This window comes from Pithys albifrons, chromosome 12 (assembly GCF_047495875.1).
Source record: "Pithys albifrons albifrons isolate INPA30051 chromosome 12, PitAlb_v1, whole genome shotgun sequence".
In the NCBI taxonomy this organism is placed as follows: Eukaryota; Metazoa; Chordata; class Aves; order Passeriformes; family Thamnophilidae; genus Pithys; species Pithys albifrons.
In genome coordinates this window covers 9,550,872-9,567,746 of record NC_092469.1, presented here as the reverse complement: position 1 = coordinate 9,567,746, position 16,875 = coordinate 9,550,872, and the positions used below count along the sequence as shown (strand labels likewise).

General features: G+C 38.1%; 1 protein-coding gene across 2 annotated transcripts in view; it reads right to left on the bottom strand.

The window, feature by feature from the left end:
• Positions 1-993: 993 nt before the first annotated feature.
• The window catches only part of NKD1 (NKD inhibitor of WNT signaling pathway 1), a 111,462-nt gene continuing 95,580 nt past the window's right edge, over positions 994-16,875 (bottom strand). For both annotated transcript variants that reach the window (XM_071567411.1, XM_071567412.1), the window contains 4 exons: positions 13,692-13,839; positions 12,581-12,665; positions 8,659-8,789; positions 994-7,932 (listed from right to left, as the gene is read on the bottom strand). In XM_071567411.1, the coding sequence (XP_071423512.1) occupies positions 7,358-7,932; positions 8,659-8,789; positions 12,581-12,665; positions 13,692-13,839 (939 nt within the window). In that variant the 3' untranslated portion in view covers positions 994-7,357. The remainder of the gene's footprint in view (positions 7,933-8,658; positions 8,790-12,580; positions 12,666-13,691; positions 13,840-16,875) is intronic.

Below are 16,875 nucleotides of genomic sequence, written 5' to 3'. Positions count from 1 at the left end.
AAAGGGCTGCAGTGATGATGTTTTTAGCAGAGTAGGGTATGAAAGTCTTGCCCTGCTCCTGAAAACACAGTGACTTACTCCTTTAATTCATGGTTGATAGCTCAAATGGCTCCATGTCAAGATTGTATCTTTAAATTGATTTTAGCATCCATTTATTAGACCAGGAAAGTTCTTATAAAAAACCTATACCTGATCAGTGTCCCTGAACCCCAATTCCAAAGGAGTATAAACTGAAGAACCTCTGTTTGTATCTGTTGATCCAGTAAAGCTGCCCAAATTTTCCATTGAAACCTATGGCAGTCACATGCACAGAGCCACTGAGGGTTGTGGCCCTAGCAGATGGCACACTCAAACAGCAGGTTGTGATTATAGACATCAGAAGTAAAAAATGTTTCCTGGGAAGGCTGTAAAGAGACAGGAGGAATGTGAGGCCCACAGTGCTGCTTATTGCTTCCCTTACTTTCACACTTACTGGAAACTGCAAGTCTCTTTAATTGAGCTTTTCCTCCCTCACCACTCCTTGCAAGGTGAGAGGGTTAATTGCTTTGGACTGAAACATTACAATTTTTGTACTCCTGCTTCCTAATGGCACGTTCAGTATGCAGAAATGTCATGTGCACACACCACAGACTCCATACAGCACTCAGAGAAAGGATGAGAAGAGCTCCAGACCTTCCAGCCATGGGTATCTCTAAAGCACCATATCTACGGCTTTAAAAATCAGCACTGGCCAAGTGAGACCTTAATGCTAATTGCCACAGCATTTCACTGTTTATCTTACTTGAACTAGAGTTACCAGTCATGGTTGTTAACAACCTCAAGTGGCACTTTATTCATCTATCAACAGTCTTACCCTGTGAACAAGCAAGCAAAGAACTATAAACACCCACTCCAAAGTCACTTTGTAGGTTTAAGCTGAAGCCCACAAAAAAAGGCTACACACAGACCATCAGCAAGCACAGACAAAATACAACCTCCAAACCAACATTTTAATCTACAAAGTTTTATTTGTCTTTTTAAACTTGTAAACCATAAAAAGAGCTTATCAAATATCTGAAATTAGTACAAGAAAAAATGATGACTCATATAGCAAACTGCATTTGTAAGGTCCAAATTCCAAGACATGCATGGGGCTCTTCTGGCTTCCATTTATGAAGCTGAAGACAAATTTGGCCCAGTTTGTTAGGTGTTTTATTAGAAAATTCACAGAGCCTCAGCATGCTGTATTTCATGAATAGAACAGAACGGGAAGGATTAAGTGCAAGAAAACACACTGAGCACCAGAAGGATCTGAGCCCCATCTCGTCACCCACAAAACACAATACCAACAGAATACATCTCTTAGCTGGTAGTAATTACATCTGCTTTTTCTCTATGGACTAGGCACCCAAAGGAAGACACAAACCTCACTTCACAGACATGTCCCAAAAACCAGAAAGCACAGTGCACTTCATTGCCAGTATGCCTGATATTGTTAATGTTTGCCCACTGCCAAATTTATGAAGCACGTTAACTTTATGTCTTCAACATGCCTAAAAAAATTCTGGAACATCCTACTGTCAGACCCCAGAGGAGCCTTAGGAGACAACCAATAGGCCCAGTCTGCCATTCCTTGTGGTATCAAGATTATCCGTTGTGTCAGTAGATTTCACAGGCATATTTTACTTACTGCTTAGTGTTTAGAAGAATCAGGACAGTGAAGATTTGGATAACATTTGGCCCACTTATATGTGTTTGTAATCAAAAAGAAATGATGCCACTCTCCAAAACATGTTCTAAAGAATATTCAGAACATCTGTAGAAACACCTCTGCTTCTAAAAAAAGTTTTCCTTGTCTCGGACAGGGACTCAGGAAACCAGGGCATCATTCCCTATTCTGATACAGCCCCAGTGGTGATTACCTGCAATGTTCCTTCTTTGTGCCTCCCCTTGCACACTGGAGATTAACATCTAACAGAAAGTCTTTCAAGTGTTCCCAGTGAAAAGCATTCCATGAACTATGGTTGCTGTTTTTGAGCAATAAATGTACCATAAGAGATTCACAAAAGTAATATGAATATACCTCCTCCATACAGCATTTTCCTGCCCCTTGTGTGTCTCCCCCAGCATCTCTTTTGGACAGTTCTATGCTATCCCTACATTTCTCAAATCTTTCCATCTTCCCTTTCACTCTTTCTTCACAGCTCTAACCCTCACAGTAATCTGCCTGAATAGTCCTTAAGTTCTGTTACTTTAAAACAAAGAAATTAGAAGACCTCATCCATATTATTCCTATAATTTTATGGCATTTAGATTGAATTGTCTAGAATTATACAGACATATAAAAGTAAATTAAAGCATCATTGAAAACCTCATTATTTAATAACTATAATCCAAACTTCAAGTAAGATGCAGTTAAATGTCTATTGAATAATTTCAATATAAAGTTATTTGCTTTTCTGACTGTTCCTTTTAGACCATTTTGAACACATTTTAGATGTACACACAACAACACAAAAAAAATCCCAAAACAGCCCCTTCCAAATCAAATCAACTCAACATCTTTCAAATATGCAAAGAAAATAAATTATGTCATAATTTGAGTCTAGTTTTACTGCTCAGTGCATTAGGAAAGAAATCTTCTTCCAGAAGCTATTTAGAAAACACATTAAGTTTCATTTTTATTTTATGGATTTTCAAACATGTTTCTGCTTGACACATTTAAAAAAAAAGGAGTCTGACAACTCACAGGATGCTGAATAAGACTTGGTTCCCAGCAAAGCCATGAATTAGTCATGTTTGGAAACATATTTTCAGATCTTGATGAATTGCATCAAGGTAATTAAAGGTGAGATATGATTAGCTGACATGTTTCCAAACATGAACATTCTTGCCTGTACTCCAGGCAAAAATTATAGTGAATGTTTTTGTGAATTTTCTAGCATATTGAATTTTTCTCAAGTATAATCTAGGCCCCAAGGGGCCCAACTTTCCTGTTAATTGGAATACAAATGAAATCTGTCATTCAATAATTGAGGTACACAATGACATATGGAGAACAGTATGCACTCATCATATCTGTATATTGATGTGGCAACTTGTAGACTGCCAGACTCAGTACTTGTCCCTTTACAAAAAAAATCACCTCTGTCAGAATCCACCTTGCTCCACTCACTAACTTCTGCCAGAGGACACACACACACACACACACATATATATACATAAACATATATCTTTAAGGTACTTCTCCAACTAAACTTTTCTGTTCTGTCCTCATGATGACCAGAGTAGGACCATTACAGAGGTCATTTGGTTTTTTAATTTGATATGGCCTTCAAGGGCTGGTCTGCCAATATGCCAGAAGAATCTGTACCTCAACATCCAAGGGTAGAACTGGGTCTTCATTTCTAGCAATAATTAAATGACTTATGGATGTTTCAAAGACATTTGGAACTGTCTTGAAGTTCTTCAGTGACAGCAGTATAAAGCCCAGTATTTGCTGATAATTAATTTACCAGCTTGATCTCTTATAGTAAAACTTCCATTTAATATTAGCTACTACAAACCCATCAGCAGTAAGATGCATAAAAAAATAAATACTGAAAATACTGTCTGCACATTATGTAGACTTTAAACCTGCCTTCCTGGAATGAAATTATAGGCACCCTGCAGCCAGTGGGAACCTGGCAGTCTTGCCAGAGACTTCACTGGGGCAGAGATTTTCCTACACAGCCTTAGCATAGTTTACTTCATATTAGGTGGTCATGAAGTTGTGAGAAAGGCTTAGCTATCCTTCTTTTCAAAAGACTGTCTTCCCCAGAATTGCAGCTGGTAGAGGTGAACAAAATTTTTCAGTTGAATTTTTTCGGCAAATAGGCAACTTTTGGGATCGGCTTCATTTTGCTGAACTGCCTTGTGTAAAAACAGAAATAATAAGTGAAAAGGCTGGAGTTTTCATCTGAAATGACTTAGTGTGACTTCATTTAACTTTAAAATAGTAACAATATACTCAACTCTGATTTTTTTTTTTGCCCTTGGAAATGAAATGTTTTGTTTAACCAGAAACTAATCTATTTTAAATTTTGATTCATCTACAGTTTTGAACAACCTAAAATAATATTTTTTTTTTAAAGAAGGTTTTCAGAATTAATAACAAGATGAAAAATCAGTTATTCAATAGAGGTCTAACAGCAGGGGACAAGAATTTTAACTTTGAAACTTGATAGTTTAAATATAAAACCAAAGCATACCCAGTCCATACGTAATTTCCTGATCCTGTTCCCAAAAATGTTAATGCAAGGTCTTTCATCAGTGGGAACTACTAGCAGTGAGAGCAATTGCAATAAGCCCCTGAAATCCACAACAAAAAGAAGGAAATATACTTTCTGAACTAGTAAAACTTTAATTAACAGGGGGTTCTCTTGGCACAGTTTTTGCTGTTAAATAAATAAAGCATTTAGTCAAAACCATCTATATTTACTATACAAAATACTGAAAAGCAAACATATTTAAAAGATACGGAAATTTAAGGTTCTGTGAAAAGAAACTGTGCTACATGTTATTCACACTTAATGCACATAACACAACTGCAACACAGTATTTAGATACTGTATATTCATACATGGCTGGTGTAAAGTTTTAATATGGGGATGCCACGTTATTAAAATGTATTTGCATTTCACAGAATCTGAGCAAGGCAGAATTTGTCTTTCGAATCTCCAAATTTAATAAACCAAAATAAATCAATGCAAGGCTGTAACCAATAATCAATTGTGTTCCATTTCAGAGTTCACTTGGCACAGCTGGTACTGCACACTTCTCAGTCAGATGGGATTTTGTTATTGGCACTGTTATCTTTTCCAGCAAAATGTCTTTGGGTGAAAGAACATTTCTACCCCTTTGCTGGACTTTCTTAGACAACCCCACAGTCCTAAAAGCACTCGAGTTTTCCAGAATGTTTTCTGGTTTTCAGCAACAATCTACATTAAAAAATTGACTAAGAAACAATTTCCACCTCTCAGTGTTCCTGGCATATGCTTTACTGAAAAGAGAACAGCTTTAATTACTTCTTCAAAACAAATAGCATGGCATCCCTCCTTAGATGGAATGTACACTGTGTGTTTGCATGCGGGATAATGGAAGTCACTTGAATACATCAGACTTTGTTAACACTATAATATAAATAAGCTTATTCCTTCTACTAGACATATAAATGCCTTTTTTTGTGTTTTTTTTTTTTCAGTCCATAATTATATATACATTGAAAAAGAATGATACACAAGCAGCAAAAAAGGCTTAGACTAGAACAACTCAGTGGTAACTAACCAAATTTGTGGCCTTTTCATATTTTCAACACTGAAAATTCTGCATATAAATATTTTTGGACTTCAGGAATTTTAAAATAAACAGAACAGTATAGTTGTCACACAGATCAAACACATTTTAAAAACTTTTTTTTATATTTAACAGAACACACTGTTAACAATTTAAAAAAAATAAACAAGATTTTTTAAAGAGGACAATAAGTCTAAACATCTGCTGATCCAGGGAGACAAGAGATGGACCTGATTACCATGAAGCAGTGATTCTATTCCAATTCCACCAAAAGGCAAGGCTTTCCACTGTTCTCTAAAAGGTGATGTCTCTGTGTTCTTAGAAAGGACAACATCCATCTAAAACTGGTCAGCACTAAGGTAATACCCCATTTTGGACTGACAAAACTCTAGTCAGAAAAAATCCCACCCTAATAATAAAGGGCTTATATCAATATTGGATAGTTACATTTTACAATATATACTATTGACAAAATACCACAACATTAAAAATAATTAAAACCAAAAGCAAATACATTTATAGAACAACTATGTTTTGATGTGAGAGTTCTTTACTTGAATGTTCCAAAAGAAATGTAGGTGTTTTTTTAGTCACTTTCTGCCTGCAAAATGGTGATCTGTACAAAAACCAACTGAATCTATTATAAATCTGGGCTCCAAAGAAAGCAAAACTTGAGTGTACTGACCCTTTTATTTTTTCACTTTTCCATTTTATTTTTGACCTTCAAATTTCTCAGCAGCCATTAAGGTCTTTTGAGTGTGGTCTCATTCTCTTTCATGGAATGGAAGCCCTTTGAGATGGAAAAAGCAGGAGAGGCCAGAACAATTGTGAATGATACTTTTTATACATATTGAATTGTCTTTAAATGGGACAAGCACAAATTGGTAGGTGCTTGGGAAATTTAAAGTGGAGACACCAAGAAAATGCCATGGGATGTTTCCAAAAAGTCACTGTTGTGGAAAAAAAAAAAGTCAATATTCAAACCACAGATTTCTAAAACACAACAAAATGTACCTGAGAGTGTGCATATTTATATATATATATTTATATTTATATTTTATATATATTTGCCAACATTTAAAGTGAGAAAGTATATTTTCCTCAATTCTTTCTCAAAAGAACTGTGGATTTAAAACAAAACTAACCCCCCAAACAACCCCTCTCCTTCTCAAACCCCTGTGAATGATACTTATGGCCCGAGCACTAAAGTCTAGTGATGCTTTGGAAAACCCCGTTTCACATCCTCCTCTTTTCATATGGTTACCCCAAAGAGAGTGGAGAATAAGCAAGAAAAAAAACAAAACTAGAAGTATATTTAAATATTACCCAGTATATAACAGACTGTACTTGTGTCAGTGAAGAATCTCCAAGAAAATAACATGTAAGTCATACAAATGTAGCCCTGTTGACAAGTTTAGCTAATATTTCCTTGTAATTAAGATAATTTGAAAGGATGTGAACACAAACAGGCTACACAAATGCAGTATATTAAATTCCCCCCCTGTAGCACATTACAATCAATAAAAAGAAAATAAAATCTGAATAATACTAGAGGTAGCAGCTGTTTGTATTTTCCATTATCTGAGTATCTCTGGAGTCCAACCCTTGGAACATTGCTCCCCTGATAAAAGGCTTGTGTGCGATCAGCCGACATACAGCAGAGTGGTAAGCTAGATGTCTGCAAGAGTGTTTGAAGTATCTTTCCTATTACAATGCAAGTAGTACTTGTAAAGAAGTGCGTTGACGACCTGTATTAAATCACAGCTCAAAAAGCTATGGCTGTTTGCTGTTTTACAAGCCACTTAAAATAAAAAAAAAAATAATAATAAAAAAAAATCCACAAGGTGTTTAAGTAAGCTATGCGGTTCCACAACATATAAATAGGGTAAGTTTCAAGAGTTCCATATAACCTCTAAAATATATGCAAGCTGAATATTAATGGAGTAATAATAATATTATTCATAGTAATGCCTTAGTTCTGGTGTCACAAGAACGCATTTCCTTCATATGGGATGATTCTTGGAGGATGTTGGTGGGATCTCTTCTATGTCTGGTAGAAGTGGTGGTAGTGGTGGTGGTGCTCGTGGTGGTGATGGTGTTCATGTCTTTGTATCATTTGTCCAACTTGGCCTTCATATAAAATGACTGTGGGCAGGTCTCTCACATGTTCCTTTTCCACAACTGTCCCTGGAGACTGAAAGGTTTTGCACATTTGGTGATTCTCCTTTGCCCTCTGCTTATGCTTCTTGTGAATCTGTTGAGATTGCAAGGGAAGGTAAGGAAGATTCTGGCCCACCCGTGCACTTGGGGAAGCCATTGGCATGGGCACCCCTTGGAAAGGTTTATTTCTAACTGCCCTTCCAGAATGCACAGGGGCAACATTTTTGCCCTGTGCTTTGGGAGACCTCACAAAGTGCTTGTTTGAGTCTTGGTTCCGGAGCCTCTGCTGGATTTCTGCAATCTTGGCATACGAACTTTCAGCCAGATTGATGTGGTTTGGATCCACCACTTGAGATTTCCTATGGTGAGCGTGGAAGGTTTCAGGCTCATGAGAACGCGATCTAGTTTGATTCACAATTCTGCCTGGTGGGTCATGTTTTTGAGCTGCTGGAGGAGATCCTAGGAAATAACAAGCTGAGTTAGTCATCTAGTATTTCAAAGTTTTAATTAGTAGCATGCAGTTGGCAGGCATAGCATTTTCAGCAGAACAAATTTTTCCTAAGGAAGTGAATGCAATTATAGCTGTCTAGATTAATTACATTTAATATTTCTGACTAGTAAATAATACAGACACAAATATATGTGTCTATCAATAGAAGAATGGATGTGTGTATGTGTGCAAAAGTCTTTATATTCCCTTCTCTTGGTCATCAAAATATCTGTGGTTGAACAGTAAAATCCTGGCAGAAGGCAGGGAAAGGAACAAAATCCAAATCTCTTTAATTTGGGGACAGAAGCCAAAATTCCAGGTATGACTCCACATTCTTCTATTTTTCGGTCAGTAGTGAGTAAAAAATATGTGCTGGCATCATCTTGGAAACAAGCTCCAACATCCAAAAGTCAATCCTTGCCTCACCCATAGACTAAATAATTTAGATGTAAAGATTGTTCTGCTAGGCTCACCTCCAAGTTTAGCTACACAAACAAGTACATCAAAGCAGCTTTGCAGCATGTTGCCACTCTGTTGTGATACCACCTTCACCAGTAATTTTCTAGCAGTGTTCACAGTCCTATTCCTTCCAGCAAGTGACTACAGGCAAATCACACAGGTTCACAATTCACTGTCCCTGATATGGAACATGCAACCGAAGAAAGAAAAGATGATGAAGTTGTAACACCAATTACCAGGCCCAAATTTTGATGTGTAGTTTTCTATTCCTGCAAGATCCAAATAGTGGTTTCTCCTTTCAATGTTCTCATCAACACAGTGACGATAGCACCCACTTTGCTCTGGATTGTTCTCACTCTGGTGGTATCTGTCAGCAGGAAGCAAAATTACAATTCAGCAGAATTTCTTTAAAGTTGTTATCACCATCTGCAAACCAACAACTAATGGCCCCTTTGAAGCGACAGGAGTTGCTCATAAAGAACAACAAGCACTTGAAATTCTGGATGACTGGATTTGCTAAGTCGATAGGCCTGAACTGACTGTTCCTTCCCCTCATATAAATCAACCCCGATGTTGCAAAGCAAAGGAGGCTTTCAAATTGCATCATGCGTGCAAAACCAAATAAAAATGCTCCTAGGGTTTATTACATTTTGTCTGAGGGCCAAACCATTCAACTGATTCACCAAATTGGACATACCAAAGAAGATCTGACTTTTGATTCATGACCATCCCTACCACTGCCAGAAACCACTGGGGTAAGACTTGTGTCAGATAAATATTCATATGTATCTGCTTCAGAAAGGCAGGCAAAGGCACAGGTGTAGGAACTAGAGAGAGCCTGAGAAGAGGTGTTGGTAGGACACTGAGAGGTAAATGTTGCTTTCCAAAATATGATTAATAAAGTCAGATCAGACGCTGGCTTTAGAATCTCAACTCCTTTTCCTGCTCAGCTTTGCAATTTTATTTATAGCAGAACTATTTCCTGAGAATGAATATCTGAAATACCATTCATTTATGAGGCCGAAAAAAATAAGGCAGAGGTTTACAGTATTGTAGCCCATAATGCAAAACAACTTAATTCAGCAATTCAAATGGATGTCTTCAAATATGAACAATATTTTCAATATAACAAACAGGATAAGCAGAAAACTCTTGATTAAGTGGCTGCCTGTCATTCAGATAGTTCAGTCTGCAAGACCACAAAGTTAGCTTTGCCCTTTCTCTGTGCAATTGCACTGATGTCAACCTAAGACCAGAATGTGGCCTTGTATCCTACACCAGTTGCTAAATATGGGCATTGTACTGTATGATGTCCAGTACTCTGTTTTCAGTCTATTAACACTTTTCCAATTTTCCAGAGGCTGCTGATCCCATTGAGCTTTGGCACAGACAGCTTTCCTGGTGTAGCACAGCACTGTTCAGGGACTTTTCAGAACTGAGTCTGCCCATGTCTCTGTCAGACAGAGGTCTACAGGTTCTTTGATAAAGTCGCAAGACTTGACCTACCTGGAAGATCATTTTTGCTCTACTTTGATAGAGGTAGAGTCTCCTGAATGGAGGAGAGTCTGCCTGGAAAGTAGGTAAGCTTTAAAGACTCTGAGTCAGCTTTGAACTGCAGAAGTGAGATGGGGTACTGTCAAAAAAAAAGAGGGAATGTCCAGATATTCTTTATTTTTTGGATACATAACCAATGCACTTCCATTCCTGTCTCAGACACACCTTTACCGGTTGTTAGACTTTAGCTGGTCAACATAAAAGATCTCTGGGGCTTAAACTTCTCTAATCGAAGTTGCCAGGCAACTTCACCCACGGAAACCATTTGGCCTTGCACACATGTACTGAAGACAATGCACACCCAGAAAGAACATAATTGGGTTTGATCCAATACAGTTAAGCAACACTGTATACAGCACTGTCTGTTGGAAACAAAGTTAACAGGGAACCTGGTTTTTTTGTTACTGTAATAAATTCAATCTTTCACCAAGACAGCAAAGAAGAACTGCCACAACGCTACATTTTAATAGCTTTCTTACATGCAAGATGACGGTCAGCAACATCCATGCAAATATACACAGTGAAGCGATTATACACTGATGAGAGATGTGCTCCTCTGTCAAACAGAACCTCAAGTACTTCGGAGAACTGAAGTGTCTGGCATCCAGCCCCACAGTGCTCTCCTGCACACACATGGGAAGACTCAGGCATGCATTAACCATGCACCAAGGACTGTGTGAAAATACACAGTGTTGTTACTGGTGTTTGGTTTGGGTTTGGTTTTAATAAAAAATGACATCTGCTGAAGTGCTTGTGGAGTGTATGAAAGCCCTTTCTAAAATTCCCATGCTGGAGTGTCATCCTGATTGTAGTAAGCATACAACAACACAGCAGGAAAGGGGAATAGAGCAGGGACAGAGCACAGGGCAGAAAAATACAGGGACATTTCCTGAAAGCCTTGCTCACCAGAAAGTAGAGTTTAAGTCAGTCAGGGAGAACCACACTATCTAGCCATGAATCTAGCTACTTATCTTGATACTTGTATTAGCCCTACAGGTGAAAACTCCTTCCTGTAGCTTCCAGCAGATGAAAAATCAAACCCATCTATCTCCCAGCCTTCAGGATAAAAATATTTCTATCCATTTTATCTTGAATATTAATCACACCTTGCCTAGAATTCCTGAATTTGTGAAATGTGTGCAATTCTTACAAATCTTCATTGCTGTTTTCAGAGGTGAAGTGTCTGCATTAATATCATGAGATTCTGATGTGAGCCTCAGCAGCTTTCCTGCTTTCCTTGGCCAGAGTGCACACATACCCCTGCAACGTACACTTGTGAACAGCACAATCTCTGTCCTGTCCACATTTAATGGGTTGCAACAAAAGCAGCCAGATGCTGACCCTTGTCTGATGCTGATGTGCTCAATCCAAGATACAGATTTGTTCTGTCTATGAAGCCTCTAAGCGAAGGACAAACATTTTGTCCCAACATTTGATGCTCTTATGACCATAGATTTAATTGGCAGTGCCTGCTCTTCATAAAAAACACCACATTTGCAGAACCAGGACTTTAAGTTGGATGAGAGAGGGACTTCAGACTGAAAGGGGATTTTTGCATTAGATTATCAAACAAAAAGTTTATTGAATTCACACAGGGCAAAGCTTTGCTAATGGGCAAAGGGAATCTGAACACCACATCTGGGCCAGCAAGTAAAACCATGGAGTGTTTTTCAGTTGTACAGAAGATTTTGTACAGAACTGCTGACAGAAGATTAATAGTAACTTTATTCTTCTTTTAATTTCAAATTTGATTGTACTGGGATTTGATCATTGGCATAACTCACTAGCATTTTTTCTCTATTCAAAATAGGGAGGTACTGTTCTCTTGTCATTTTTAATAAGACTGAACGCTCCTTGTCCTGATAAATTTGTTATGTATTCAAACAAATATCCATGAACTCAAGGAAAGCCAAAAGTGGTTTGTTTGGGTTTTTGGTTGGTTTTTTAGTTTTTTTTTTAGTTTTGTTTTTTGGGTTGGTTTTTTTGGGTGTGTGTGTTTTTTTCGTTTTTTTCATTTTTTAATTTTGCAGCTGAAGAAACAAATGCAATGAATGAGTCAATGTCATTGCTGTGACATTTCAGCAAACACCTCCCTCTTTGTTAGGTTGAAACATAAAATCCAAAACCATACCAAATCTATACACCAAGATGACTTGCTAGCATTCTGGTCTGGTTATGACCTGATAACCAAGATAGACATAGTAAAGCCTGGAACTAACTGAGCTGCCAAGTGAAAAAATGGAAAGAGGACAAAGGCAGGAGCTGGCTACTAAGAAGGTGGAAAGGGTTTAGGACAGTTTTAGCCAAAAAGCTGTGCTATAAACCTCACTTATTTGCAGATGGCATCTAAAAAGGCAATACACATCCTCCAAAGAGCTCACAGAAGAAGAAAGGGTCATTATTTTTTTGTGGTTTTGTTTGTTTTGTTTTAATATATAAAGTACCCACCCATGGAATCCACTCATGGACTCACAATAAAAACTCCTGTTATTCCTGTCTTTTAATATGATTTTTAAATATAAAATAAACAAGTAAGAAATCAGTGGTTGAGGTTTCCTCAGACATGCTCAGTGCCTGTCAGGAGTCAGGGTTCTTTCCCCTTACCTGAGAGAAGCTCGCTGCTTCTTCTCAGAGCTTCTTGCTTCTTCATTAGCTTTGTTTTCAGCTCTATGCCTGGCACTCTGCAAATCTGCCAAGGGAAAGTACATTATTCTCACATTACTGTCCCTGCTGATCAGCATAACTAACACACTGCATTGCAAACACATCTTTTCCTGTCGGTGGATCAAGCTGCAATGTATCGTGTCACGTGACCTTATCAAACCAGCTCTTGTCCACACAACAGATTTCAGGCAGACATAACCTTGCCTGCAGGACATCAGTCAGGGTTAGGCTGCACACCCTGTGGCAGCCCAAATGGAGCCACATTCACACTGATACACTTGTCCCTCAGGAGGGCTCTGCAGTTTGCAACTCAATGCTGAACTGATGCATCCCACAGTTCCCCAGCAGTGTGAATTTGCTTATGTCTGCACTTGATGGAGTGGATGTATTATTAAAACTGAGGTAACAAGGCTCTCTTTTTAGAAAAGAAGACCACATTTTCTACTGAAGTATTACTTTAAATACTTCTAGGTATTTCAACTTAGTACTACTTTACCTACTGAAGTAATTATGCTGATACAACTATGATTACAGTGAATATAAGTTGGAAAAGTCATCACATTTTTATAATGGCACTCTACCAGCACAATAAAATGTGCAATTTTTATGCATAGATTCATATGTGTTACTTATACTTAATTGTTTATTTTTACCCAGCAAAAGTAATAGCAAAAAATATTTTATACTGCTTCACCTGCTTCTAGACACACCAACACTGTAATATCAGCAGAATTAAAGCTGTACCAGTCAAAAGTCCTTATATTTGCTTTGCTGCACACAAAGACAATTACACAACATACAGGTTATTGCTGTTTCTGAAAAGAAGCCATCAGTCTGGAGATGGAACCTCAATGTGCTAAAGTGACACTGAAAGGAGCGAGGTAATTTTACAATCAAGATCATAAAGCAGGTTTGTGGGGTTTAAAATACCCGCATAATTATTTGCCTTCAAGCATATATTTGTTTATATTAGAAAAATACAGAGATGAATTTTCAATGGATGCTAGAAATCCTTTGGGTTTTTTTCCAGTGACTAATTGCACATCCTTACCAGTATGATTTAGCAAGATACTCTTTTTCTTCTGGCTGCCATCTGGTGCCACAGTAAGTTTCACTCGCAGAGTTTTGCTGGAACTCGGAGAATGGTTTACTGATGCATCAACTACCTCATAGATGGTATGAAGCAAGCTGGTAATATCCTATAGTTGGATTGAAACATAAAAGACAAAGTACTGTGAAAATGGCATGGAACCTACAGCTTAGATGCTTGCAATATTTTGGACTTGGGAATAATAAATGCTGAAATATCCTCAGAAGTCCCTGAATTTAAAAGAGTTCAACTTGCACAGAACGTACAATCTTCATGGAACAGAATTATGAATTGGGGCAAACGAGATCAAAACAATAATAACAGCACAGATATTCAGGTTTCCCAGACTGTGAATCAGCAAAATGGTGTTCTGCCTTTGCTTTTCTTTGATTTCAACAGAACCCAGGGATAACCATTCACACTCCACTAAAAATTGAGTTCCCATGGCCAAAACAAATACAGCAATTGAAGGAAATCTTGGACATTACAGTCTTCCTACTTCCCCCCACCCCTTGGGATAGTTAAATGGTTCATTATCTAGAAAAAAAAAACAACAGTAAGAGACATTGTAGAACTTTAAACCTTACATTTCAAAATAAATGGTGTGTGAATGTCACCCTACCATACGTGTTTTGGGATCTAGCTTATTTTGCAAAATTCAAACCAGTTCTAACCCCACATTTTTGAACTACAAATATTACCCAGTCAGGACTGTTACAGAACATTCTTCACAGATCTCTTTGCAGGCAATGGGACGTGAACACATATCTGGCTATATCAGAAAGAACACCAGCCAATTTTAACAAGCCATTTGTTTCAAACAGGAAAAAAAAAAGTGTTTATAGTAGCTAGTGATGCTCAAAGGTTTCTCAGGTTGATCTAATCTAGCCAGGCTCAGATAGGTTACTACCTTAAATTGCCAGCATGAAAAGGAGATCTCTGACTCACTCTTTTTCCTCACAGGGATGTTACACAAATTGATCTTGGGCACCAACCTAAGGCCAAAGTATTATCACCATTGTTGGTTGTAAAGAGCCCTTTCATTGTATAGCTGAGAATCTCCAAGCAGGTCTAGCTTTTCCTTGAACTATCCTAGGATCTAAGCTCTTTCCAGATGCATGCAAGCAGAAAGAAATATCTAAATCACCTTTTGTTAAGTATATCTGGTTCTGAGGATTATGAGTCAGGTCTATAAAAGTTCAAAACATCTACAACTTTTCCTTTGCCCAGGAGTCACACCTGTAACAATGGCAGTTCAAGGTTTAGTGTGCCCTAATGGGTCTCAATACTTTAATAGTCAATATACCACATAGTCCTCATTATGTTACCAGCTTTAAAGGTGACACAGAAATACTAATTTCTACTCATAGAGAATTTAGGGAAATACTGACCTTATGGCCAGGACAAATGATTTCACAGTAGATAATTTTCCATCTCAGAAGGCAAAATAAATAACTAAATCCTAGAGGGTCCAGACTTTGTCTTAACATGTACCCTCTCTAACTTTTCTACACTCAGGGGAATTTTTCCAGGCTTATGATTTCAAGACAATATATTCATAAAAAGGGAGCAGAATTTGCAGTCTCCATCTTATTTCTCCACTGATACTTTTTTCTACCATTGCTGCAAGAGTCTCCCTACATGTGCTATTACTACAATGTCTGTAGCTGCTTTCCATGCTATGACAACCACTGTCCAAAGCTTGAAAGAGGGAAAGACTGCTCCATGACAATCTGTTGGACAGCTCTTTAACACATCTCACTTCTCCCACTTCCACTCTAATTTGAAAACTAGCCACACTTCTAAATAGACAGAGCCATATCCAACAACCCATTGTAGGGCTGGATTTTTATTTCATCTATGAGGAAAAACCCAAGCAAGCACACTAACAGACAAACAAACCTTATCTGTTGTTTTATATGCCCTCCATAAGTCATGTCCTTGGAGCATTGTGCTATAACCCTAAACTTCAATAAACCAAACCTTCTCCTTCAGCAGAATATTTCAGCACCATATTTATTCTTAATGGGGCTTCATACACTCTGCACTCGGGTGAAAGGAGCTTTTCCTATACATTCCTTCGCAAGTGTTGGTTAGCCAACATGTCATCTTTCCACACAAGGCTGATTTCAAGAGGTTATCAACTCCTTCATTCATGATAATCTGTCCTCCTTTGTAAAACCAGATGTTTGTACATCTAGTCTATTTTAACTTCAATAGGCAAAGACAACAGATCCCCCTCTGTTCTTTTACAGGATTTTTTTTTTCCAGAGTTGAGGTCTAACTTGCTAAATGACTTACAATCTGCCCCTTGTGTTCTGTGAGCGTCTTTCTCAACAAGTTGCTTGACTCAGCAGTTTAAAAAGTATTCCCAAAGGCTGTCAGGGAAGGCCAGACACAGCATTTGTGTGACACATACTTGGCAAGTCAGAAATATGTGCACACACTTATAACATCAGGACTATTTACAGCTCTCAGCCAAACTGGCCCAAATTAACCCAAAATTAATGTCCAGGCGGCTGAAGAGACTGCCCAGAGGAATCAGTACACCTTGTGGGTTTACCCACTGCTGCCTTTGCATTTTGTTACATGTTTAATAACAGCTTCCTCCACGACAATGAGAAGTGCTCTGCATTCTAGCACTGGAGGATCGTGGTCGCCAGACTGGATATGTACCAAGATCGAGGTCAGGGATACCCATAAGTAACCACTTAATGCTTATGCCGATCTTTTAAATACTGACAACAACATCTTTATTACAGGATTCATTTACTTGTGGTCCCGATTTGGGATTGGGAGTTTCAGCAAACTGACAATCCCTATTTGGTCAAACAAGGCTTCTTGGGCCATTCTCTACTCTGTGTCATCTGCCAAGGTCCTCGCTGAGCAGGTACCAGCTACAGGACAGCTTGAATACCCTGTTGCTTCTCCATTATTGCTTCACAAATGTAAAATATGAATTTCTGAGGCACTGGGAATTATTGGGAATGGTCTTCATCAATGAGACTTGAACTGTGACTAAAACTACCTTCTCACAGCCCTGTTTTAGCAGCTAATATAGTAAAGGTTTCTTGTCAAATTAGTAAACCATTAAAATACATGTGTCAAATTCTGTATGTTATAGTTACATGTATATTTACCCCCC